The 19,254-nt window shown below is 41.6% G+C and overlaps 2 protein-coding genes across 7 annotated transcripts in view; one reads left to right on the top strand and one right to left on the bottom strand.

Moving 5' to 3' along the window:
• The window catches only part of KLHL3 (kelch like family member 3), a 109,477-nt gene that overhangs the window by 34,246 nt on the left and 55,977 nt on the right, over nt 1–19,254 (top strand). Inside the window, exon 1 of one of the 4 annotated variants that reach the window (XM_085236406.1) lies at nt 2,260–2,278. The exons of 2 other annotated variants lie outside the window; for them this stretch is intronic. The gene's annotated coding sequence lies outside the window, so the exon portion shown is untranslated. Of the gene's footprint in view, nt 1–2,259; nt 2,285–19,254 lie in introns of those variants that run through there. One more of the 4 variants, XM_085236405.1, reaches the window with a different exon arrangement.
• LOC100542185 (neuropeptide Y receptor type 6-like) lies at nt 11,624–17,638 on the bottom strand. Of its 3 annotated transcripts, XM_010719084.4 has the most exons (4): nt 17,350–17,638; nt 15,126–15,218; nt 14,989–15,023; nt 11,624–14,114 (listed from the first exon to the last, which is right to left on the bottom strand). In XM_010719084.4, exon 4 carries the CDS (start codon nt 13,903–13,905, stop codon nt 12,781–12,783), a length of 1,125 nt encoding a protein of 374 aa, XP_010717386.1. In that variant the 5' UTR covers nt 13,906–14,114; nt 14,989–15,023; nt 15,126–15,218; nt 17,350–17,638; the 3' UTR covers nt 11,624–12,780. The 3 variants fall into 3 exon arrangements, with proteins under 3 accessions (XP_010717386.1, XP_019475998.1, XP_085092544.1); XM_019620453.3 differs by having other exon boundaries at nt 11,624–15,023; XM_085236418.1 differs by lacking the exon at nt 17,350–17,638 and having other exon boundaries at nt 15,126–15,260.

Below are 19,254 nucleotides of genomic sequence, written 5' to 3' on the forward strand. Positions count from 1 at the left end.
ACCCCCGAGTTGAACAACAGAAGGGCTATAATTAGGGAGCACTTACTTTCCTTTCCCTGTGACATTCTGGCAAATGCTGCCTGGCAGGAGCAGGGCAGAAATGCCTTTGCACTGCTTGTACAAGACTGAGCTGCACCTGGAAGGGGGGCAGATGCTTCGCCCCTCTCTGCACCAGCACAGGCAAACACTCTGATTGCTGCTCTGTGGCTTCTGCAGCATGCCCTGTTCCTGCTGAGCTGTCCTGGCAGGATGATCATCTTTTGTCTGTTAGCAGACTGCACCATGAAGGTGACAGTCATGGCAGAGCCATGACAGACAAACCAGGGCTCCAGGTTTGTCTGCATCTTCCTGCATGGCCCCATGTTACTCATAGATGATGATGATGAAGGTGACCCAAGGGTCTTTCACTAACTTTTGCTATCCTCCTTCCCAGCAGAAGATAACCCAGAGGTCAGCATTTTGTGCTTTGGGGTTTTACCCTGGAGAGTTTTGGTTTGATTGAGAAAGGATAACTCTAAAGGCCATGGAAATGGATATATTAAAATTCTAAAGATTCATCCTTCTCTGTAGTTCCTTCCCTGTTCACAAGTATCAAACACAATTTGGTGAGCAAGGCCATAGGTAAAAGTGAACAAAGTTGAGGGCTTTGTTTTTTTTCCTGTCTGCTCCTTCTGCTTTCTAAATAACCACAAATCAGCCATCTAACTTGGAAAACATTTTTAGTATGAAAAATTAATTAGATACAATCTAAGCATGATATGACCTTGATTTTTCTCCAATGCTAAGAATAGTTTGTATGCAGGAGCTGCTGGGGAGTATATCAATAAAGTATTCACTGCTCTTAAAGTTTGTGTGGAATTGATCCTTTTTTTTCCTCCCCCCAAAGCACACAGCACTGCTGAGCTGGAAGTGTGTTCTGTGCAGGCAGTGCCTGCATTGCCCAACTGACCCAGCCCAGTGTGTGCTTCAGGAGTCAGCCGTACAGCCTGCTGCTGTGGCCAAACAACAGAGGCTAATGGAGGGAGATTGGGGGGTAATAGTTTTACAATGTGGACAAATAATTATTAAGGACTGAAGCAATTCCATCAAGCCCTGAACTTGTGACTGAGCTGAAACTTTAACCCTGGTCTCTGGAGATAAAGACGAAATGTCAATACAATTAAAGAGAGAGATGTGGAAGGAGTTTGGGTCATTTTTTTCTTCCTTCTTTTCAAAACTGAGAAAAGAATGGAGGTGATTTTTTTTAATAAATCCAAAAAATTTTGCAATGTTCCAAGTGCAAAATACTTCCTAGGAAAATCTATATATTGCAGTGATTTCCTTAAGAAGGATCAAGATTTTTGAACAATGTTTTGCTGTGCCTCTGAATTAGGATAATTTTGAGACTAATGCATTTCTGTTGTTCTTCCTTTGTTGTTGCTGTTTCTAGATGATCTGAAGGTGTTTAACTGTACTTAGAAGCAGACTGTGTAATGAAGCACAACAAAGCGATTTAGTGCAGCCCTGCTCTACAGTATCAGATCAGTTGGCCATCTGGCTTGGGAAAGTGGAATCGTCTGGATTACTAAAGTGTGCAGGTCCCTCTGGGAGCTGCAGTGGCCACTGAATGTCTCTGGAGTGCCGTGCTTTACTCACATGTCCTTCACAGCAGCTTGCTGACAAGCCTTGACACAAGACAGACACAAATCAATAGCTTGTTGTTAAATGTTAGTGAGATGGAATTTCAGGGAGCCTTCATGTTAATGTCATTTGGCACTTACGTGGAATGAACAGCAGAGAAGGCAAAGCAGGCTTGAATTTGGCTCCAGGAGTGATACGAAGGTGATCCTGGCATCTCTGTAACTGTCTGAGGTTGGTTGTGTCCCTACTGTGCTCAGTGCTGGGGTATTGCTGCTCCTGGGACTAATTCCTTCCCAATGTCTGACAAATTATAATTTCTTGAGTTCCTCACCATGCCAGAAGCATGGGCATCAAAAACTGAAGTTCTTCATAATGTGCTTGTGAATGGCTGAGTGCCTTCTGTGCAGGTTGGTTTTGATCTATCCAGGTTATGAGCTCCAGCTGATCTACTGAGATCAGAGACTTGGGGTGGGAATGCAGTACCTTTTTCAGTCTGGTTTCAAGCTGCTTTTTACTGAGTGTAGCTCTTGGTTGTTGTCAAAACTCCAGGCTGACACCGGTTGTTCTCCTGCGTCTCACAGGTGCTCTCTGGAAAGTGAGTGGCTGTGCATGAAGAGTAAACCTGTCGTGTTTTGGAGTCATTGGATTTGTTGTGCAGGTACAGGTGGGTTTTACAGTATGTGTGTGGCAAGTCTGAGGCTTTCCAGAAGAGATCTGTGCATTACCAGTGATGAGTGCAGATATATCAGCAAAATCTCTGATTCTACCCAGACAAAAGCCACAGGGAGGCAAAGGATGGGTCTGGTGAAACCTCGGTTGTTTGGTAGCCTGCTGCTTTCACTGGTAAAATCACATGGCTTTCTTAATGGAGCCAAAATTTATCCCTTGAATTTCCCTTGCTTTGTAGTTGTTATTTTTTTAATTAAAAAATGACCCAAGTGAATGGAAACGACTTGTTTGACCTAGAGGCTACAGCTGCTGGAAGTCCCCAATTCTCCCCCGCCCTCCTTTGCTTCCCCAATCAAACCTTTAATTTGCATTGTCCTGATTAGTAAACCTAAATTATGAGTTGTTAAATCCAGGTTCTGAGCCATTGCATCATGTTTATGTTCTTGCTAAATACTGTGAGAAGCTTCATCTTTGCTCTTTCCCAATAAGGGAGTGGTGGAGAGGAGGAAGCAGAGGGAAACTGAGGGTCTGGGTAGAGCCAGAGGGGTTCTGAAGGCTGACTGTGCTGCTCTAGCTAGAAATGGGCAATGAGATTTGAGATGGGACTAATCTGTTTCCTGTGTGTATTTAGGGATGTCAGGCTGGGTAAAACTGGGTAAAACTTTTTCTGTTTGTAATAGCCCTACATGAGGACACGTTTCCTGTCTTTGATCCTACAAGCCAAGTGCTTTCTGGTGTATTTAGTGCACTGGTGAGTGCAACTTAGGTGAGATTTCTGTCTTACCTACAGCAGTGGAGATTTGAGGCAATTTGTTGCTATACAAAGGAGATGTTCTCTGCATCTCTATCATTGTTCCTATGAATATTTAAGCCTTTTAAGGCTTTTTGACCAGGACTGGAAAGCATTTGTTTTTGCAGGAGGATGGCTGCTGAGAAGTTAAAACCAGGTAGTAGATTATGCTAAATGCTGAACAGTAAAGAGGATGGTTTTTATACAGCCCCAACCATCTGCTTTGAAATGTGTAATCAACCTACCAGAAATCCTCAGAAGCCTATAAAATTCAGCAATTTATGTAGAAGTTAATGTGTTTAGGTAAGCTGATGTTTTATTTGTAGTGCTGCCTGCAGCTGACGCTGCTATGGGTGATAGGATATGGAGGAGTTGCCAGCAGTGGGTTTTTTGCCACCTTTGCTGTCTGTCCAGTGTGTGAGCCATACCTTTGGGCAGTGAGGAGGCACGTTACGCTGATGGAGAGGGTCAGGGAAAGGATTTAGTGTGACCACCTATATGAGAAAAGGTAGATAAGCAATAAATCCTGCAGCTGTGGTGCAGCGCCTGGAGGCAATATGGAAACTGCTGTAAATATCAGCCAGGGACTGCTGGGAGGGCTGTGGGGAATCAATGTGGGGCCACATTCTTTGAGCTCCCATTTCATGTGAGGCTCATTTGAAGCCATCTGTAGCTTAGGAGCAGCACAGGCACATCAGTGCAGGTTCCCAGTAAGCAGATACCATCTGTCCTGGGGCTCAGCCTGCGGGGGCAGTGGTGTCCAGATGTGTTACTAGGACCGGGCTCCGATGTGTCCTTGACATTTCTGTGCCCAAAAATGAGCCTGCTCATCCAGATGGGAGGAGTGTGGAAACGTCTGCGCTGCCCTTATGCCAGCTCTTTTTACTCGAGGGTATTGTCATGTTGGCCCTGTGATGCTGCCTGCAGGACCTGCCCCTGCCTAGTGGCCCTTGTGTGGGGACGTGATGTGTTGACACCCTGCAGAGATGCTCGTTCCTCTGCAGCTCTGTTCCTCCCCATCCCATTTCAGTTGTGAGCAGGCGTGGTGCAGAGCAGCAGATGAAGCAGGCAGGGGCCTGATGTGTCTGGGTAAATGTGTGAGGTCAAAAGCAAATTTTGTTTCTGTTGTCACCAGACAGACCTAATGAGAGTGTGCGTATATCAGTGCCCATGAGTTTCCTACCAGCTGCATCAATTGAGTCATAGTGGATTTGGAGGCCAGTGCTACAGTGCATGGTAGAGATATAGGAAAAAAAGACCAGAAGAGCTTGCTTGGATGATGAGAATCCAGAGGTTCTGAAATTTACTGGCATCTATGTTTTATATTTAATAACGTTGGGAGGATGGTTGTCAAATCTAATCTTCAGGAATATGTGTCAACCTTTCATACTGACTTTGTTTTTCCTTTAAAGCAATCAAGCTGCTACTCGAGGCAGGTATTACTTGTATGCCACCTGTAGCACAATCAGATTAGCACCACGTTTACTCTAAAAGCCAAAGGCTGGATGAGCGCTCAGCACTGAAATGAGATCACATGCACGGCGCATGCAGCCTGACCCTGCTCCCTCGCCCCATCTTGGAGAGGAGTGTGCTGCCCATATGGTGCTCCTGCTATGCCTACGCTATTTCTGGCTTCAAACGCTGGAATTGGAATGGACAGATTTAAAAATAAGGCTTTGATCCTGCCAAGATGTCTGCTGCCCACACCGTGGATCTCTTCTGCTGGTAGTCCAGCCGGCGCTGTGCCATGCACCCTTCAGGCAATCCCTGCCAGTCCCTCCTAGTGCAGGTCCCACACTGGGCTCTTCTTCCTTCCCCTGTTCCACAGACCTATTTCTAACCGTGTTGCTTTTTCTCCTCCTCTTCTGGCAAGCCTGTGTGCCTGGATGTGCATACGCTTTGAATCTGATGCTGCTTATCCAGCTGGGAAGAAAGCATCTATAGTCCGGGCAGTGAAGTAGGTCTTCACTTCTTGAAGTGTCACCTAGAGCCTGGGCATGGAAGCTGGAGATCTGATCTTCCATGTCTCTGGAAGTTTGGTTTGTTCCAGCCCTGCCACCTGCAGCTCTCTGTTCTCCTTATGCCTTTGGCACTTCAGCCACTTTGATGGAAGTGCCTTTGGACATTTTCTTGGGTGTCAGTGCCAACTGCAGGATACAGGCACAGGAGTTCTCCCTCCCAGGAGTTTCCAGCAGTAGCAGTTGATATTTTTCCCAGACTCCTCAGTAACTAAGTGCAGATCAAAAATGTGATAAAAGAAACTAAACAAATGGAACATTATTCTTTTCCTCTGAATGTTACAGAAAGGGATTGCAGCTCCTTAGCTTTTTTCTTTTGAAGTTTTAATTAGGAAAATTTATGATTATGCACTGAGCACAGAGGGTTAGGATAGATGATCTCGAGGGGTCCCTTCCCATTCTCAAGGATTCTGTGATCCCACGTTTTTAAAGCCTTCTTAAATGAGCAGTTGGTATTTTTTCAGCTTTTCCCCAAGTACAAGTAGCTATTATTTCTTAGCATTAGAGGTACTATAACTCTTGATTATATTGACTGCTCATAATTTTTCTCTGTTCACAACCTCTTTTTGTTCCTAACTTGCTGTTGTTATTTTCCAGTGCTTTTTGTACAGCTGCTGCAGATCCCCTCTGTGCAAAAATGTACAGAAAGTGTTCTTTTCTTTTTTGTTTATTTGCTTCTTTGTTTTAAGCACCAGCCCCACTGAGCCTCCTGTCAGAACCTGAGCATCCCTAGAACCTTAGCAGATTGTGTATTTTCATTTTGGAATGAGGTGAAGAGCCAAATCTGCATGAGAAAAAAGCTAATCAACTCTGTAAATGAATTAGTCAGAAAAGTAAATGATAGTAACAACAACAACAGAAAAGACTTTTCCCTTTGAAATATTTGATTTGTCTTCTATGTCAGTGGAAAAAAGGCTTGAAGTTCAGCAGGGCGCACAGGCTTACGTGATCATTGGTGTTTTCTTGTATAAAGCCCTCAGTATCTCCATGCTTGGTCTGTTTGCATGATGGGAATAGGAAAGAAAGAATCTTTTTGTTATCGTTCATCAAAGGCTTCCAGTGCTGCTTTTTTTTTTTTCTACTTTTAATTTAGTGTCAGAGCCTGGGTTTCCTGGAACATCAAGCAGTAATTATCTCCCTATGTTTGATGACCTTTCAGTCAACTCAGATTTTCCTTTTGGTTTCAATACTAATTCCATGGCCATTTTTTTTTAAGAATCTCAGTGTGGCCTTTAATTAGAAGCCGCTAGCCCTGCATCCCCACTCAGCCCCAGGACTTGAGATACTTCAGCTGTAGCACAGACAGGCAATTAAATATCTCATGGTTTTGAATGCACATCTAAACACGGGCAAAGTTTTAAGTGGTGTTTTACTTAAAAAAGAGCACTGGAAAATATGGTTAAAGCCTCATACGCTTCATTTTGGGGGCATTCTGCCTTACAAACGTGAGGTCTGATTCCAGTTGGCAGGAACTTCTGAAATAGTCAAAGGTTGCCGGAGAATGCAGCCTTAGAATAATGTTTATGGTCACTAAGCCAGATGCCAGCATTGAAAGCTGCTGGGGTGTGACGTCCTGCCATTCCTCCCTGCCTGACTCTGCAGTGAGCATCACACTTCTCCTGACAAAAAGCTGGGGATGTGTGGTGCCTGTGGAACTCACCCTGATGAGCCAGTCTGGGAGAAAGCCTGGGCTGTGGTTTTGGGGGTATTTGGTTGTGGTTTAAATGAGTCCCAAGGAGAAGGAGTGCAAGTCTGGTTGCCAGCCAGCACAGGAGTGGAATCCAGGTTCACGCTGGCATCCATCCAAAAAGCAGTGGGAAGGGGGTGAGGGCAGCAAGGTGCTGTTAAATTCCTGCGGAATCCCTTAAAAGGGAAGGGGATGACAGCTAAGTAAGTTTTTGAGGAGAATTTCAGAAGAATGGAAGAGACTGTTGTAGTTGGTTCCGGAGAGACGAAAGACGGTAGGATGACTGCACTGGATTTCTTCTCTTGTTTCAATCCACAGCAAACTTCTTGAATTTTATTCTTGTCTAGACTTACTTCTTATGTGTAATAAAACAGTGGTTGCATTTAAATATCAAAGCACAACACAGCAACCTCAAAAACCTCACACTCCAACACAACAATCTAATGTGGTTTAAATGGATTCCATTGGCCAACCACGTGAGAAAATACAGCAGGTGAGGTTTGTTTTTTGTTGTTTTCTTTTTACAAATTACGATGATGTTCTGAGATGGCTTCCAGGCAGAACTGAAATAAGGGCTCATCTGGTAACACTATACCATACAAACCATTTTATTCCCCAAGTAGTCATTTTGTTGCCTGACAATGGGTAGGTCTGTAGGCCTGGACTGATGAGTAGGGAGAGAGAGTTGTAGGTGATGGAACAATGTAAGATGTCTCTGCAGATGTCTCTGGTCTGAAATGAGATGGCAAATTTGGGTAAGCAGTTTTCTATGGGGGGTCCCAAACTTTGTCAGCTTTTTTTGACTGTGGTATCCACTCTTGGTTGGAAGAATAAATTCATGTTTCTTCTGACTGTTACAGCCAAAGCATCTAAATGAAGTTGCAAGTTTTCCTCACTAGGTGTGAGGAAATGAAATGAATTCTGCACAGAGAACAGCTCCACAAAGGTGCCACTTCCATCACATTATGTAAATAGCCTGTGACTAATAGGGAAGCCTATGAAATGAAATAAAAGACATCAGTCAGTGCATTTGCATGGTAACCAAGCTGTATGCCAAAGGAGCCTTGTTTAAAAGCGAGCAATTGTCGACAAGATAATTCTAAGGTTGTCACTGTGGAGCATTTTTAAGTGGCTTATTAGCATGGAAGTGAAAGGACAGTGTCATTCTACATCTGTGGAGTTTATGAGGTTCCACTGACTACATCTGCAACCTGTCTGACCTTTTGTTGTGAAGTTCCTCAGAGCTTCATTTTAGATTAGCTCTACTATGAAAATATTACTCTAAATACTGTTTTAAAATATTTCATTGGCAGCAGGCTGGGTTCACACCTGAGTTGGGAAGCAGGTGTCCTTCCCTTCTGCAGGATGTGCTGTGTCGGGGTTAATGTCTCCCTGATGCTGATCTTTGCTGTAATTCCATACGTTCTGTGAAATATTATGGAACTGAGGCTAATAAGGCCAGGTTGGGTGAGGCCATGGGCAGCCTGACCTGGTGGGTGGCATCCAGCCCCCACAGCAGGGGGTTGGAACTGGGTGGTCTGTAAGATCCCTTCCAACCCAAGCCATTTTGTGATTCTAATAAGAAGTATTTCACAGAAAATGGAAGTAATATTGAGTCTTGCTGAGAGCTGCAGCTATTTCTGCTTGCCCTTTCTCTAACAGTGTTTCTCTGCCACTTCTGAAGTTCTCTGAACTCTTTGTTGCTCAGTCTTCTCCATACGTGTCCTGACAGTGTCCTGTGTTGATCATTCCACTTCTGTCTTGCTCTGAGGTGAGTTCTGCGTTGTTGTGGAGATGTGAATATGAAGGTTTCAAAGGCTTTGATGCATTTACAACACTGTGGAGACATACTGTGGCAACTTTTTTTGCCATTATAGCATCCCAGGGGGTTTATCATTTGTGAAATAAATAGTGATAATCCAGGGAAATCTGGTGTGAAGATTTTGGCTCAAACAAGAAAAACCAAAAGACTTTTTCCCTGTTTAGATTTCAGGGAGTTAAAACAGAATAGTAGAAGCTACTTTCATAGCAAATATGTACCAGTTGAGCTGCAGTGCAGCGCTCAGAAAAGCTCTTGCACTGTTTGTTCTGCAGATAACGTTTTCTGAGCTACTGAAGGGAAGCTTCCGCTCTGTCAAATTGGAAATCCTTGCAATACATCTAGAAAAACAGTATTCCAAACACGCTGGTGATATCTGAGTACATCATGAGGTGCCACAGTAAAAAGGTGCTCTGCCCCTGAGTCCTGAATTCCCTTGAAACCTCCCTGGTTTATGATCCTGTCCATCTTCACCAAAAGGCAGTGCTATGAGCCCTGAGAATGCTCTTTAGCTGTCTGCATTGGTTTTAGTTAAGTGTTTATAATGCTGAGAGTTTACAGTGTTTTAAATTCCTTTTCCCCTAGAAAAAGCAAATATCTCACTTGTCACTGGTTTCTGTTCATTTAATAAGTGAACACATGAAATGCTAAAGCAGTTTCCAGAGCTGTTTGCATAAGAACTGTCCTACTAATATTATAAGCAATAATATTCAGCAGCTGGGCACTGTGACAGTATTTTACAGGTAATGACTGCCAGTAGACAGGAGGAATCAGAGTATTTAAATAACACACAGCAGTGGCACTGCTTTTGTACACATACATAATTACAATCAACGATCAACCAAGTTCTCTGTTCTGCAGAATCATTCTCACAATAAATGCTGTTTTCCAGCTATCTAACTTTAGTTACGTGTGTTTACAGTTAAACCAATGAACCATAAAGTACAAAGATATGTAAGGATATATTAATTTACATGGTTCTTTATAAATATATTGATACGGTCTGTGACCGAACCACCTCAAGCATGTCCTGCTGCAATTTTTCGTTATTTAATCCCACATCACTGCTAAGAATTTCTTTGTACATTTGGATGGTGTTTGTGAGTTCAGGTAGCTGAACTAGCTAGCTCCTTGTGTGCGATTCCATGTGTCTGCTCCCCGTGTGACATGGTTACATCAAGTAATGGCATTCTGGTAAGCGAAGCTGTTATCTGATTAACTGTTATCTGATTCTGTTCCTGTTAAAGTCAGTTCCTTCCTACTGATTTGTCTGGAAATTAGATATCAGGTTGCATACAAAGTCAGTGGATGTAGTGAGAGAAGGTTCAGCACTGAGGGTGATACCCTCAGGGTGGTGATGGTGCTCTGTTCAGTTAGCAGTGATTTTTGTAAGCACAGCATTAAGAGATACTTGATAACTGAAAGCTCAGAACTGAAATGGAGTATCAGCACTTGAATCAAATGAAAGTGTAAGGAAGAACAAGAAAGAAATCAAGGCACAAGTGTTATTATTCACATCGGTCTGGAGCAGTCTCACTGCTCGGAGAGCTTCCACCTGGTAATGAAGAACCTCTTATTCTGAGAATCAGACTGAAAAAATAGATTGCTTAACCGTGATCAAGATGACAGGAACAGATAGCAATCTTTTTTTTCTTTAACTGTTTAATGTCAGAAACATGAACTGCCTAAGCACTTACAGAGGGGCAGTCAGGGGAACATCCATCAGTCCTGGCCTTCTCAGGGTCACAGGAGTTCCTGCTGGCCCTCTGAACATGTAATTTAGGCTAGTGTTCATTCCATGGCTGTATTTAGACCACTGAAAACACCTCTTCTGTGAAACTAAGCACACTTGGGCACAGCTGTGAGATGGTAATACTGGTATGAGGGACGCTTGGGCCAAAGTCACGCTTGGGAATCTGAGCTGGGCCTCATTCAAACCCTAAATATTATCTGAGGTGTGTGCCACAGTGTGAAGAGAGAGCATTCTTAACTCTTGTGTTGAATACTCAAGAAGTGAGCATATTGTAAATGTCATGTGCTTGTGAATCGCTTCAGTCAGCAGTCCTGACCTGTTATTGGTGTGCTCAGGTGTGAGAAAGACCACGGTAGAGACGTGTTTCAACCTCAGACAAGGTAACCCGGCCTGTAGTATCTGTGCTGCTGTAACTTGTTACAGTCCTTTGTCTTGTGAATGACCTGAAATGATGAGATGGCTTCTGCATGGGCACTGGGACCTCCTCAAAAAGTGAAATTCCTGAATCAGATTTGCTCTCAGTTAAGCAGGTGAGATGGAGCTAATTAATCATTTCATTGCCTTGGAGTCTTACCCAGCAGAGAACAGATTCTACATCCTCACTTTGACCAACTGCAAATACACACCAGCCCCTCTGTTTCTTCACGATGTGTCTCAGTATTGCTGGCTGGGTTACTGCTTTCTGCTTGGTTCAATGCTGGTTGCAATGCCAGTGCTGGGCAAGCAGATGGTGTGTATCAGCAGTGAAAGGAGCCCAGTGATTGAGCTGACTGAAGGCTGGAATTAATGGGAACCAGTAATAGTAAGATACTCTCGACAGCTGATTATTAGCCCCTACTGGGCATTTAGCTCTCTCCTGATTTTCCTGCTGTAATGCAGAAAGCAGATATTTGAGCTGTAGCTGTTTATGTGCTCTACTTCACGTGCATTATATTTGATCTAATTAGAAGAAAAGTGCTATATTATGCCAAAACTAATTCATACCTGTCACTCATATACTTGATTTCCATGTCAATAGTTTCTTACTCTTACAACTATCACTGCTCTTATGACTTCAGTGAGATCAGGCCCTAGTAGGTTTCATGAGACCTTGCTCAGTGGGAAGCAGGAAGCAGTTGTCAACCAAGTATTTTTCTTATAGCTTGAACAAGAGAAAGCAAGTTGATTTCTAGGACAGTGGGCTGTTGGACTAAAGTGGATCATTTAAACAACTGAATTTTAGCTGATTTTTATGTTGGCACTATCGCATGGGTGAGGAATAGGTTTCATTAATTTTTATGACCACTCTGGAAAATGATTTTTATTATGTTTTAATTTGAGAGAAGCTGCATTCAATACTACATCTTCAGGCTTCCATACATTGCAGAACAGAAGAAGCTTCCAACCCTTCCAGCTGTAAGGATTCTATAAGCTCTTTTCAAACATAGTCAAACAGAAACAACTGCAAATGCCTCAGGTGTGACCTCTTGCTATTGCAGAGATATGGGAAAATTATTTTGGAAATTAAAGCAGAAAGCTATTTTTCTATTAAAAGAGAAACCCATAATCTGGATAAGTAGCAGGAACAATTTACTTGGAATTCATAGCATGTCTGTTTCATAATGGAGATTCTAGAAGGTCAGTTTTAGAGGCCAGCGATGATGGTAACAGAGAAAGCAATGATCTGTACTGGTGGTTTTGAGGAGAATGCAGTGCTTTTAGGAGAAATGCTAACTACATATTTTGTCTTGATCAGCAGAGGTCTGATGCAAATTTGCAGTACAGCAAATGGGGCTTGGTTTAGTGCTCATTTAAAATAAAGGGAAAAAAAAAAAAGAAATTCCAACTCTAACATTTCCTCATGTTAAGGTACAGTTTGTCGGATGAACCGGTATTAAAGCAAAGCAAACTCTGTGCTGGGGCTGAAAGGAAGGTACTTCTGAAGGCTTAGGGTGACTTGAGGGGCCTTCCTCACAGTATAAACTACTTATAAATTGTTGTGCAAAGTAACGATGTACTGGAGATGGGAATGGTGCAGGGCTGGAAAATTAAAAAGACAAAAATCAGTTTGTACAAAGACTGAAGTTGAGGAGACTTCAGTATTCATGGCTTACTTGGGCAAAGCCAGGTGTGTAGGAGGGACAGCTGCATCGATGGAAGTACTTTTACAGTGACCTGGACATTGTGGATTAAAAAATAAGATGTTAATACTGTTGACATTCATTGTTATTGTTCTTTAAGACTCTTGGAAATGGTTTATTGGCATTAATACCATCATAAAGTACTTGTTAGCAGCACGCCTTTGGGAACACGATTCTGTTTGTGCTGAATTAAATAGCAAAGACCCCCTCTATCTTCAGTTAGATCAGGAGGTACCAGGATGAAGAGCTACAGAAGGTCATCTGCAGCAAGATAGAAAATTTTAGAAGGTGCTTCTGGGTTATTTTAGGCATTCTCAGGAGGGTGGTTATTTAATTTCAGAGATCCCTTAGATACATCAGTTTGCAGATTTGAAAGGGCAATGTTTTCATACTCCTCTTGTGATGCTGAACATCTGCAGTGATAAACAAGCCCTATCAAATCCTTCTGAAAATTCTTGTTGAGAAATCCATAAAAGATGGGATTGATACATGTTGAGATCATGGCCACGAGGTGGCACAGTGTAAATGCTAGGTCGTGATTACAGCTCATCAGTGCCTCGTGGTTCCAGTCAAAAACAACATTGAACATATTGAGAGGCAACCAGCAAGCTGCAAAGGTCACAACAATTGATATCAACATCAGATTAATCCTTTTGTTTTCACTCAACCTGCTCTCGTTCTCTCTCATCCTGTCTATTTTACTGTGTCTCCGCCGGAGGCATACAAATATCTTGAGATAGCAGATAAGAATAAACCCCAGTGGGAAGCAGTACTGGAGAAGCAGCAGACTGGTGGTGAAAATCAGACGTTCTGTAATGGAAGGCCAGGCCTCGATGCACGCCACTTTGTTCTTGTAGAAATCGCTGTGGAAGGACAGGTGCTTGAAGGGTTCATCAGTTAGTTGGTGAAATATTAAAAAAGGAACGGATATCATGAGTGAAAAAACCCAAATGAAAATAATTCCCCAGTAAGCATGTGAGGTATTAGGCTTCCAGCCACGAGGATTTACAATTAACTGGTATCTCTCAATAGCAATCAGTACAAGTGAGAAAATGGAGACTGTGACAGATATACTTTGTATGAAAGAGCTTATTTTACACATAGCTTCCCCAAATATCCAGTAATCCATTAAAGTGTATGCAGCTGTGACAGGAATACACATGATACAGATCAACACATCTGATAGGGAGAGGTTGGCAATCAGAATGTTTGTAACATTTTGAGCTTCTTTCTGTCTCTTTATTATAACAATCAGGCAAAGGTTTCCAAAAAGCCCCACCATTGTAACTAATATGTAGGCTGTAATAAGCAAGAATACTGCAGGGAAGGAAGGTTGACATGTATCAAAGTTCAAAAACTGAGAATAACTGCTGTTTGGGGTAGTTTGATTAGGTAAAATCTCTGAGGGATGCTGAATGGCTTTATCCATCGTGAAGCATTTCCCAGACTGTGGGAAAACCTAGCTAGGAAGGTTTTGCATCTGTGAATATGTCCACCTCGTTAGTACTTAGAAGATGTTTTTCTTGGAGCTTCGCAAGGTGGCAATTAAATCTTTAAATACAAAGATTAAATCTTTGTATTTGGTGTCCTTGAAGTTTAAAGCAAGTCTGATGTAATTACTTACTGCACTGATGAGTTCTGGAAAGAAAAGCAAATGGCGTAGTATTAGTGGTTTTGTACAGAAAGGTGGGTGGAGGCTGGTCTGATCCTCCTTTTCTAAGGCTCTGTACTGACTGTCAGAGAGCTGTGAGTGTGATGTTTGAGAAATAGCAGTGACAGCTCTGTTTAACACTGCGTGAACGTTTTCATACAAATCCTCTTCTACTAACGGTAGATAAATGTTGCTTTTCAAAATTAAACACTTTAAGATCTCAGCCAAAGATTTAGCAAGGTTTGAGGAACTCCAGTGAGAGCAGTCTGTTGCTTTTTTGTTATCAGAAGAGTGAAGAATTGGATCCTCCCATTGCATTGCTAGTTTCGACATCATATTTTCTTTAAAACTACAAAGTAGTGTGAACTAATTCACCAAATCCCTCTGGTTTAATCCAGAATGATGCACTTTGATCTTAAGTGCTATTCAGCACCTCTATGAATGACATCTTTAAGGGAGTACCTTGATTTGCTTACGTGTTAGAGAGAGCACGTCCTTTTTCCTCAATCTAATTTGAGAAAAGTGTTAACTATGCAAAGATCACATCTTAGTTACACACCTGATTGTTTCCTATCTGTAGTTGCCAGAGATTGTTTTTCATTTCCCTGCACTCTGTTCACTGTTGTACAAGGCTGTCAAATGATACCCCAACATTTTCTGTGATTAAATATAACATGTACTCCAGAGATACAGAGTGGACTCTTTTTTCAGTTCTAACAGTTGTCAGGCAAAGAACGTGATACAATACAATTCAGCTGCTATGAAACTAGTGGTAATGGGAAGAATTAGCTTCAGCAGAAAATCTTCGTGGGTCTGAATTTATCACTGAGTTAAAAAGTTAATCTGAAATCAAAGGCTCACCAGCTTTCTAGCCATAAAAGGACTTTGTTTCCAACCTGGAGAAGTGAAAAAGGAGGATGTAAGAGTTAGTTTTGAAATTTAAAGATGGGTTGATATGTGCTATGCATACAACTTTCAAAACTCAGCCATTAACTCACCGTAATTCCTTCTTGAAGTAGGAATTATTGGAAAACTTGCTGGAAGAAGGTCAGTCGTCATCCCTAGTAATAAATACCATAGCTTTGTGAGCCCTGTGGAGAGAATGGGATGGAGAAGCACTGGAATGTTAGAGGATGTGCAAAAAGAGGAAGGGATGGGTGGACATTTTATTATTACTAAAAGCAATTTTTATATGTATAAGTTTCACCAACCTTTTTACAGAAATGATTGCTGCTATTTAATCACTAGGGAATAAAAACATTTGATGCCTTGTGCAAGTCCAAGAGTAAACTGGAAAATATGATTTTACAACTGTTTCATTTCCTACAGCTACCCAAAGAATATTACACATAAGGTTATATCCAGATCTGCTTTGTGTTCTTCAAATTAAGAATTTGAAATTGTTTGTTTGAAAAACAAACAAGCCTTTGTAGAATCTGTTATCACTGTCCTTCTGATTAAAATATATCTTAATAATATATTGTAATTAGTCGTGCAAGAATGAGAAGTGACTGTAGATCTATGTGCCCATATGTAGTTTGATGTTCCAACTATGCCTTAAGCTTTAGTAGGGGTCTAATGTTAAACCCAGAGTCTTCTTGAATGCGGCCAGTTGGCCCTGCTTCAGCTATAGTGAGGGAATGGCATAAGAACTCAGTCAACAAGGCTTTAAGAGCTGTTGAAGTCCAGTGGCTCAGTTGGACTTTGTAGTCTCTCACTGGAGCCGAGTAGATCAGGAAAAGAGCTACGTACCCTAATTGGTTTGCACTGACTTGGACAAATTCCTCTTACTGAGTTCATGCAAAAGTGAAGGGATTCTGAAGCTAGCACAAATAGGTGATATGCCTTGGTATCAGCAGTAACATATTTCCTGGAATGCACTGCAAACTGCTTCTCCCTAGAATAGCACTAATTGCCTGGCTGGATTTATCATAAGAATGCATGTGCTGGAAGGACAAGAAGCCTGTTGCCCTGATGAGCTTTGCTGTCACTTCCAGATGTGCAGGAATCCAGTGCCTGGCTGCTTTGTCCCAGTGGTGATGTTCCTCTTTGCACTGCCTACAGTGTTCACCTGGCTAGCCTGAGAGCTGCTGTTTAAGAAAAGATGAGGTGTTAGCAGGGGCTCTGGCTTTGAAAGAGATACCCTGAAAGACAAGCTCTGTTCTTTCCTGCTATTTATGTCAGCAGGAGAAGCTGCAGGGACTAGGAGGTCATGAGGCTGAGCCATACTTGTAATATATTATGTATCTTTTGCTCCTCTCACTTACTTATCCATGACAGCAAAAGATAGTTTGGTAGTGAGGGTTCTGTGTCCTCTCCCAGTAATTCATTGTGGACATGGGGGTCCCCTTGGCAATGCCTGCCATTAAGGGCAAATCCCCACGCTGGCCTTCTGGGCTGCTCACTCAGTACGTTAGCTTAAAGCATGCTCATCATCCACATTGTCATTCTTTACTCAAAAAACAAACAAACAAACAAACAAAAAGATTAACTTCTTTTCACTGCTTGCTGCATATTGTGAGTTAAAAAGTGCTCACTTGAGTACATGTCATTGAGTGCATGAAAGGCAATTTAAACATTTCCTTGACAATGAAACGCTTATACCTGTCTTGTTTAAACATTTGGAATACTCATAGTGTTAGAAAAATAAGTTACACCTGAACTCACTGCAGCATGTTGAACTGTATTGTAAATACATACTGGTATTTTTTTAGACTGATAAATATTAGTGGAATAAGAATCCTTGAACTGCAATTACAGCTGATGTCAGAACAGGATTGCAGTGTTTAATGAGAGAAGTCATCTCTGTCGCTTACTTCAACCCCTAATCCGGGCATTTCAGAAAAGATTCTCTCCCGTAGACAGTGAGAGTTCACTGTAAGAAATGATAATCCACATAGCCTGATTCTTTCATTCCTCTAGATGCAGAAACATTACTGAAACATATGAAATGAAAAAATTAAAGCATAGTCTAAACAAAAAGAAGTTTTTAAAAGACTTTCTAAGTATTTTCTTACCTAAAATGTGTAGTTCCATCCCCTCAAAGTGACCAGTTAATATCTTGGTTGCAAACGTCGTCTGTCCATTAAATTCCAAAGTATTGCAATCGAAATGAAACTTTCCATTTAATTTTAAATATAGGATGTAGAGAATACAATTATCCTTTAGGAGACATATCCTAGTAGTTTTTCACTCAGGTTTATAGATTCTCTGATTTCTTACCTGATGAAAAATTCGAGTTGTATCCACGCTGTCGTTAACAAAATTTCTTTTCTCTTTTTGAGTTGATTACAAAGCCAGCAAACACATCTCCTTTGTGTATAAAAGACTCCAAAGCAGAGCAGTCTGCTGCTAAAGCTGTACTTAAACTATCTTCTCTTTCTGAAACAAACCACAGTTTCACAGTTTCCAACTGTGATCAAATCCGCCAGTCTGCAGAAAGGCTGCTGAGGAATAAAGCACGCTCTGGAATCCAAGAAGAGGCAAACAGCAGAGAGCAGGGAGGAGAAAGGACCAGTAGTCATGGGGATGGCTTTTCCTCACTGCGTTGCTTCCCTCCGCCCAAACACCTTATCTTGCAATTTCGTTTTCAATTATCTTATTTGTTCTGCACTGCAAATGTTTTCCCTAGGCTGGATTTCAAACATAAACATTTGCAGATGGTTTCTTGCTTTTTTAACTGAGAGGAGATATCAATGTCCTATTAAGTGCATCATTTGCTCTATCGCAATTAAATTCATCATATTTTCCACTATAAAGTGCTATTTTAAATTTTACACTGGAGTTCTAATAATCTTTATGAAAAGCAAAGCACAACACGTTATACCAGCATATACTGAAAAGGGAATTTATTATTACTACATTTCTTATTACTACTGCTATTTTTCCAATGGAAGTCCGTGATCACTTTATTTTTTAATATATATATATTAATATATTCAGCAGTTGCCTATTAAATATTTAGAGTGGATATTTATGGAACAGGAAACGGGCTTGTCCTTCTCAGGACGTGGTATTTGGTAGACTGCTTTTTGAACTTCTCAGCTCCTACCTGGCTCCCTTTAGCCCCCAGTCCTGGTCTCATACTGAACTGTCCAGTGGCTTTCCAGAATTAGGAACAGCAGAGGCAGTAGAAATAATCAGGAGTCAGCATTTATTTGTACGGGAACAGATTCATGAAAACAAGTTGAGAATTCCTTCTTAAATTAGAGAAGTGGAAACTTGCAGACGAAACATTTGAGGATGCTGGAGTCTGTCATACTGCTCCTGCTTTTTGGAGAGTGTTCTGAAAGCAGCAGGATTTGGGGATGAGCAAGATTGATGCTGTGCTAAGAGTTCAGGGTGGAACTCAGCATCAGAAAATGTTAGTTGTCATACTGCTGTGATTGTAGAAAAGAGAGCTGGAGGGGGCCTGATCAATCTCGTGTTCCTAGTACTTTGTTTCTATTTGTGATGTATTTGCCTAACCTGTCTTGTGAACATCTGTGGTGATCCTAGGTTATGCGTTCCAGTGCATCATAGGCTGTTAGGAAGATTCACTTAAAACCTCGCCCTGAAATTTCCTTCTCTTCACTTCAGCCCATTGCTTTTTATTCCAAGAGTGGTTTCTGAATTCTGAAATTTTAGGCAAACTGCTGTGAGTGTGCAATGTGAGTATACTTTTCTAGAACATTTCTCGCTCTTGCTAATTTTGATTATGTCAGAAACATTGCAAAATACAGCTTTTCCAAAGTGCTTTACAATTTCTGCCTCTGGTTGTGGTATGAACCAGGAAATGAATCAGGACCTAAAAATGAAATGTGCTGGACGTGTACCAGAACAAGCCATAAAAATGCACTATTTGTTTGTAAATGAAATAAGCCAGTAAAATTAAAAGATGTCCTGATTCTATTTATAAATTTTAATCGAAGGTCAGATTGCTTATCTACATAGGCGTCTGTTTCTAATACTGTTTGCAGTCCTCCATCTGTGGAAGGGCTGAAGTATTTAACATGTGATCCCATTTATTGTACAGTCGTGTCTGTCAGCTACCTTCTGTGGGCTGAATTTGTTGTAACCTGTTGTGAATTAGATACGATTGGACATCAGAGGCTCGTGGGTGTAGCTGCTCTTGGTTGTGATGCTTGA

This window comes from Meleagris gallopavo, chromosome 15 (genome assembly GCF_905368555.1).
Source record: "Meleagris gallopavo chromosome 15, MGAL_WU_HG_1.1, whole genome shotgun sequence".
Lineage (NCBI taxonomy): Eukaryota > Metazoa > Chordata > Aves > Galliformes > Phasianidae > Meleagris > Meleagris gallopavo.

Bases quoted from the DNA above. Each gene is read 5' to 3' on its own strand.
- LOC100542185 (XM_010719084.4), bottom strand. From the start codon at position 13,905: ATGGATAAAGCCATTCAGCATCCCTCAGAGATTTTACCTAATCAAACT.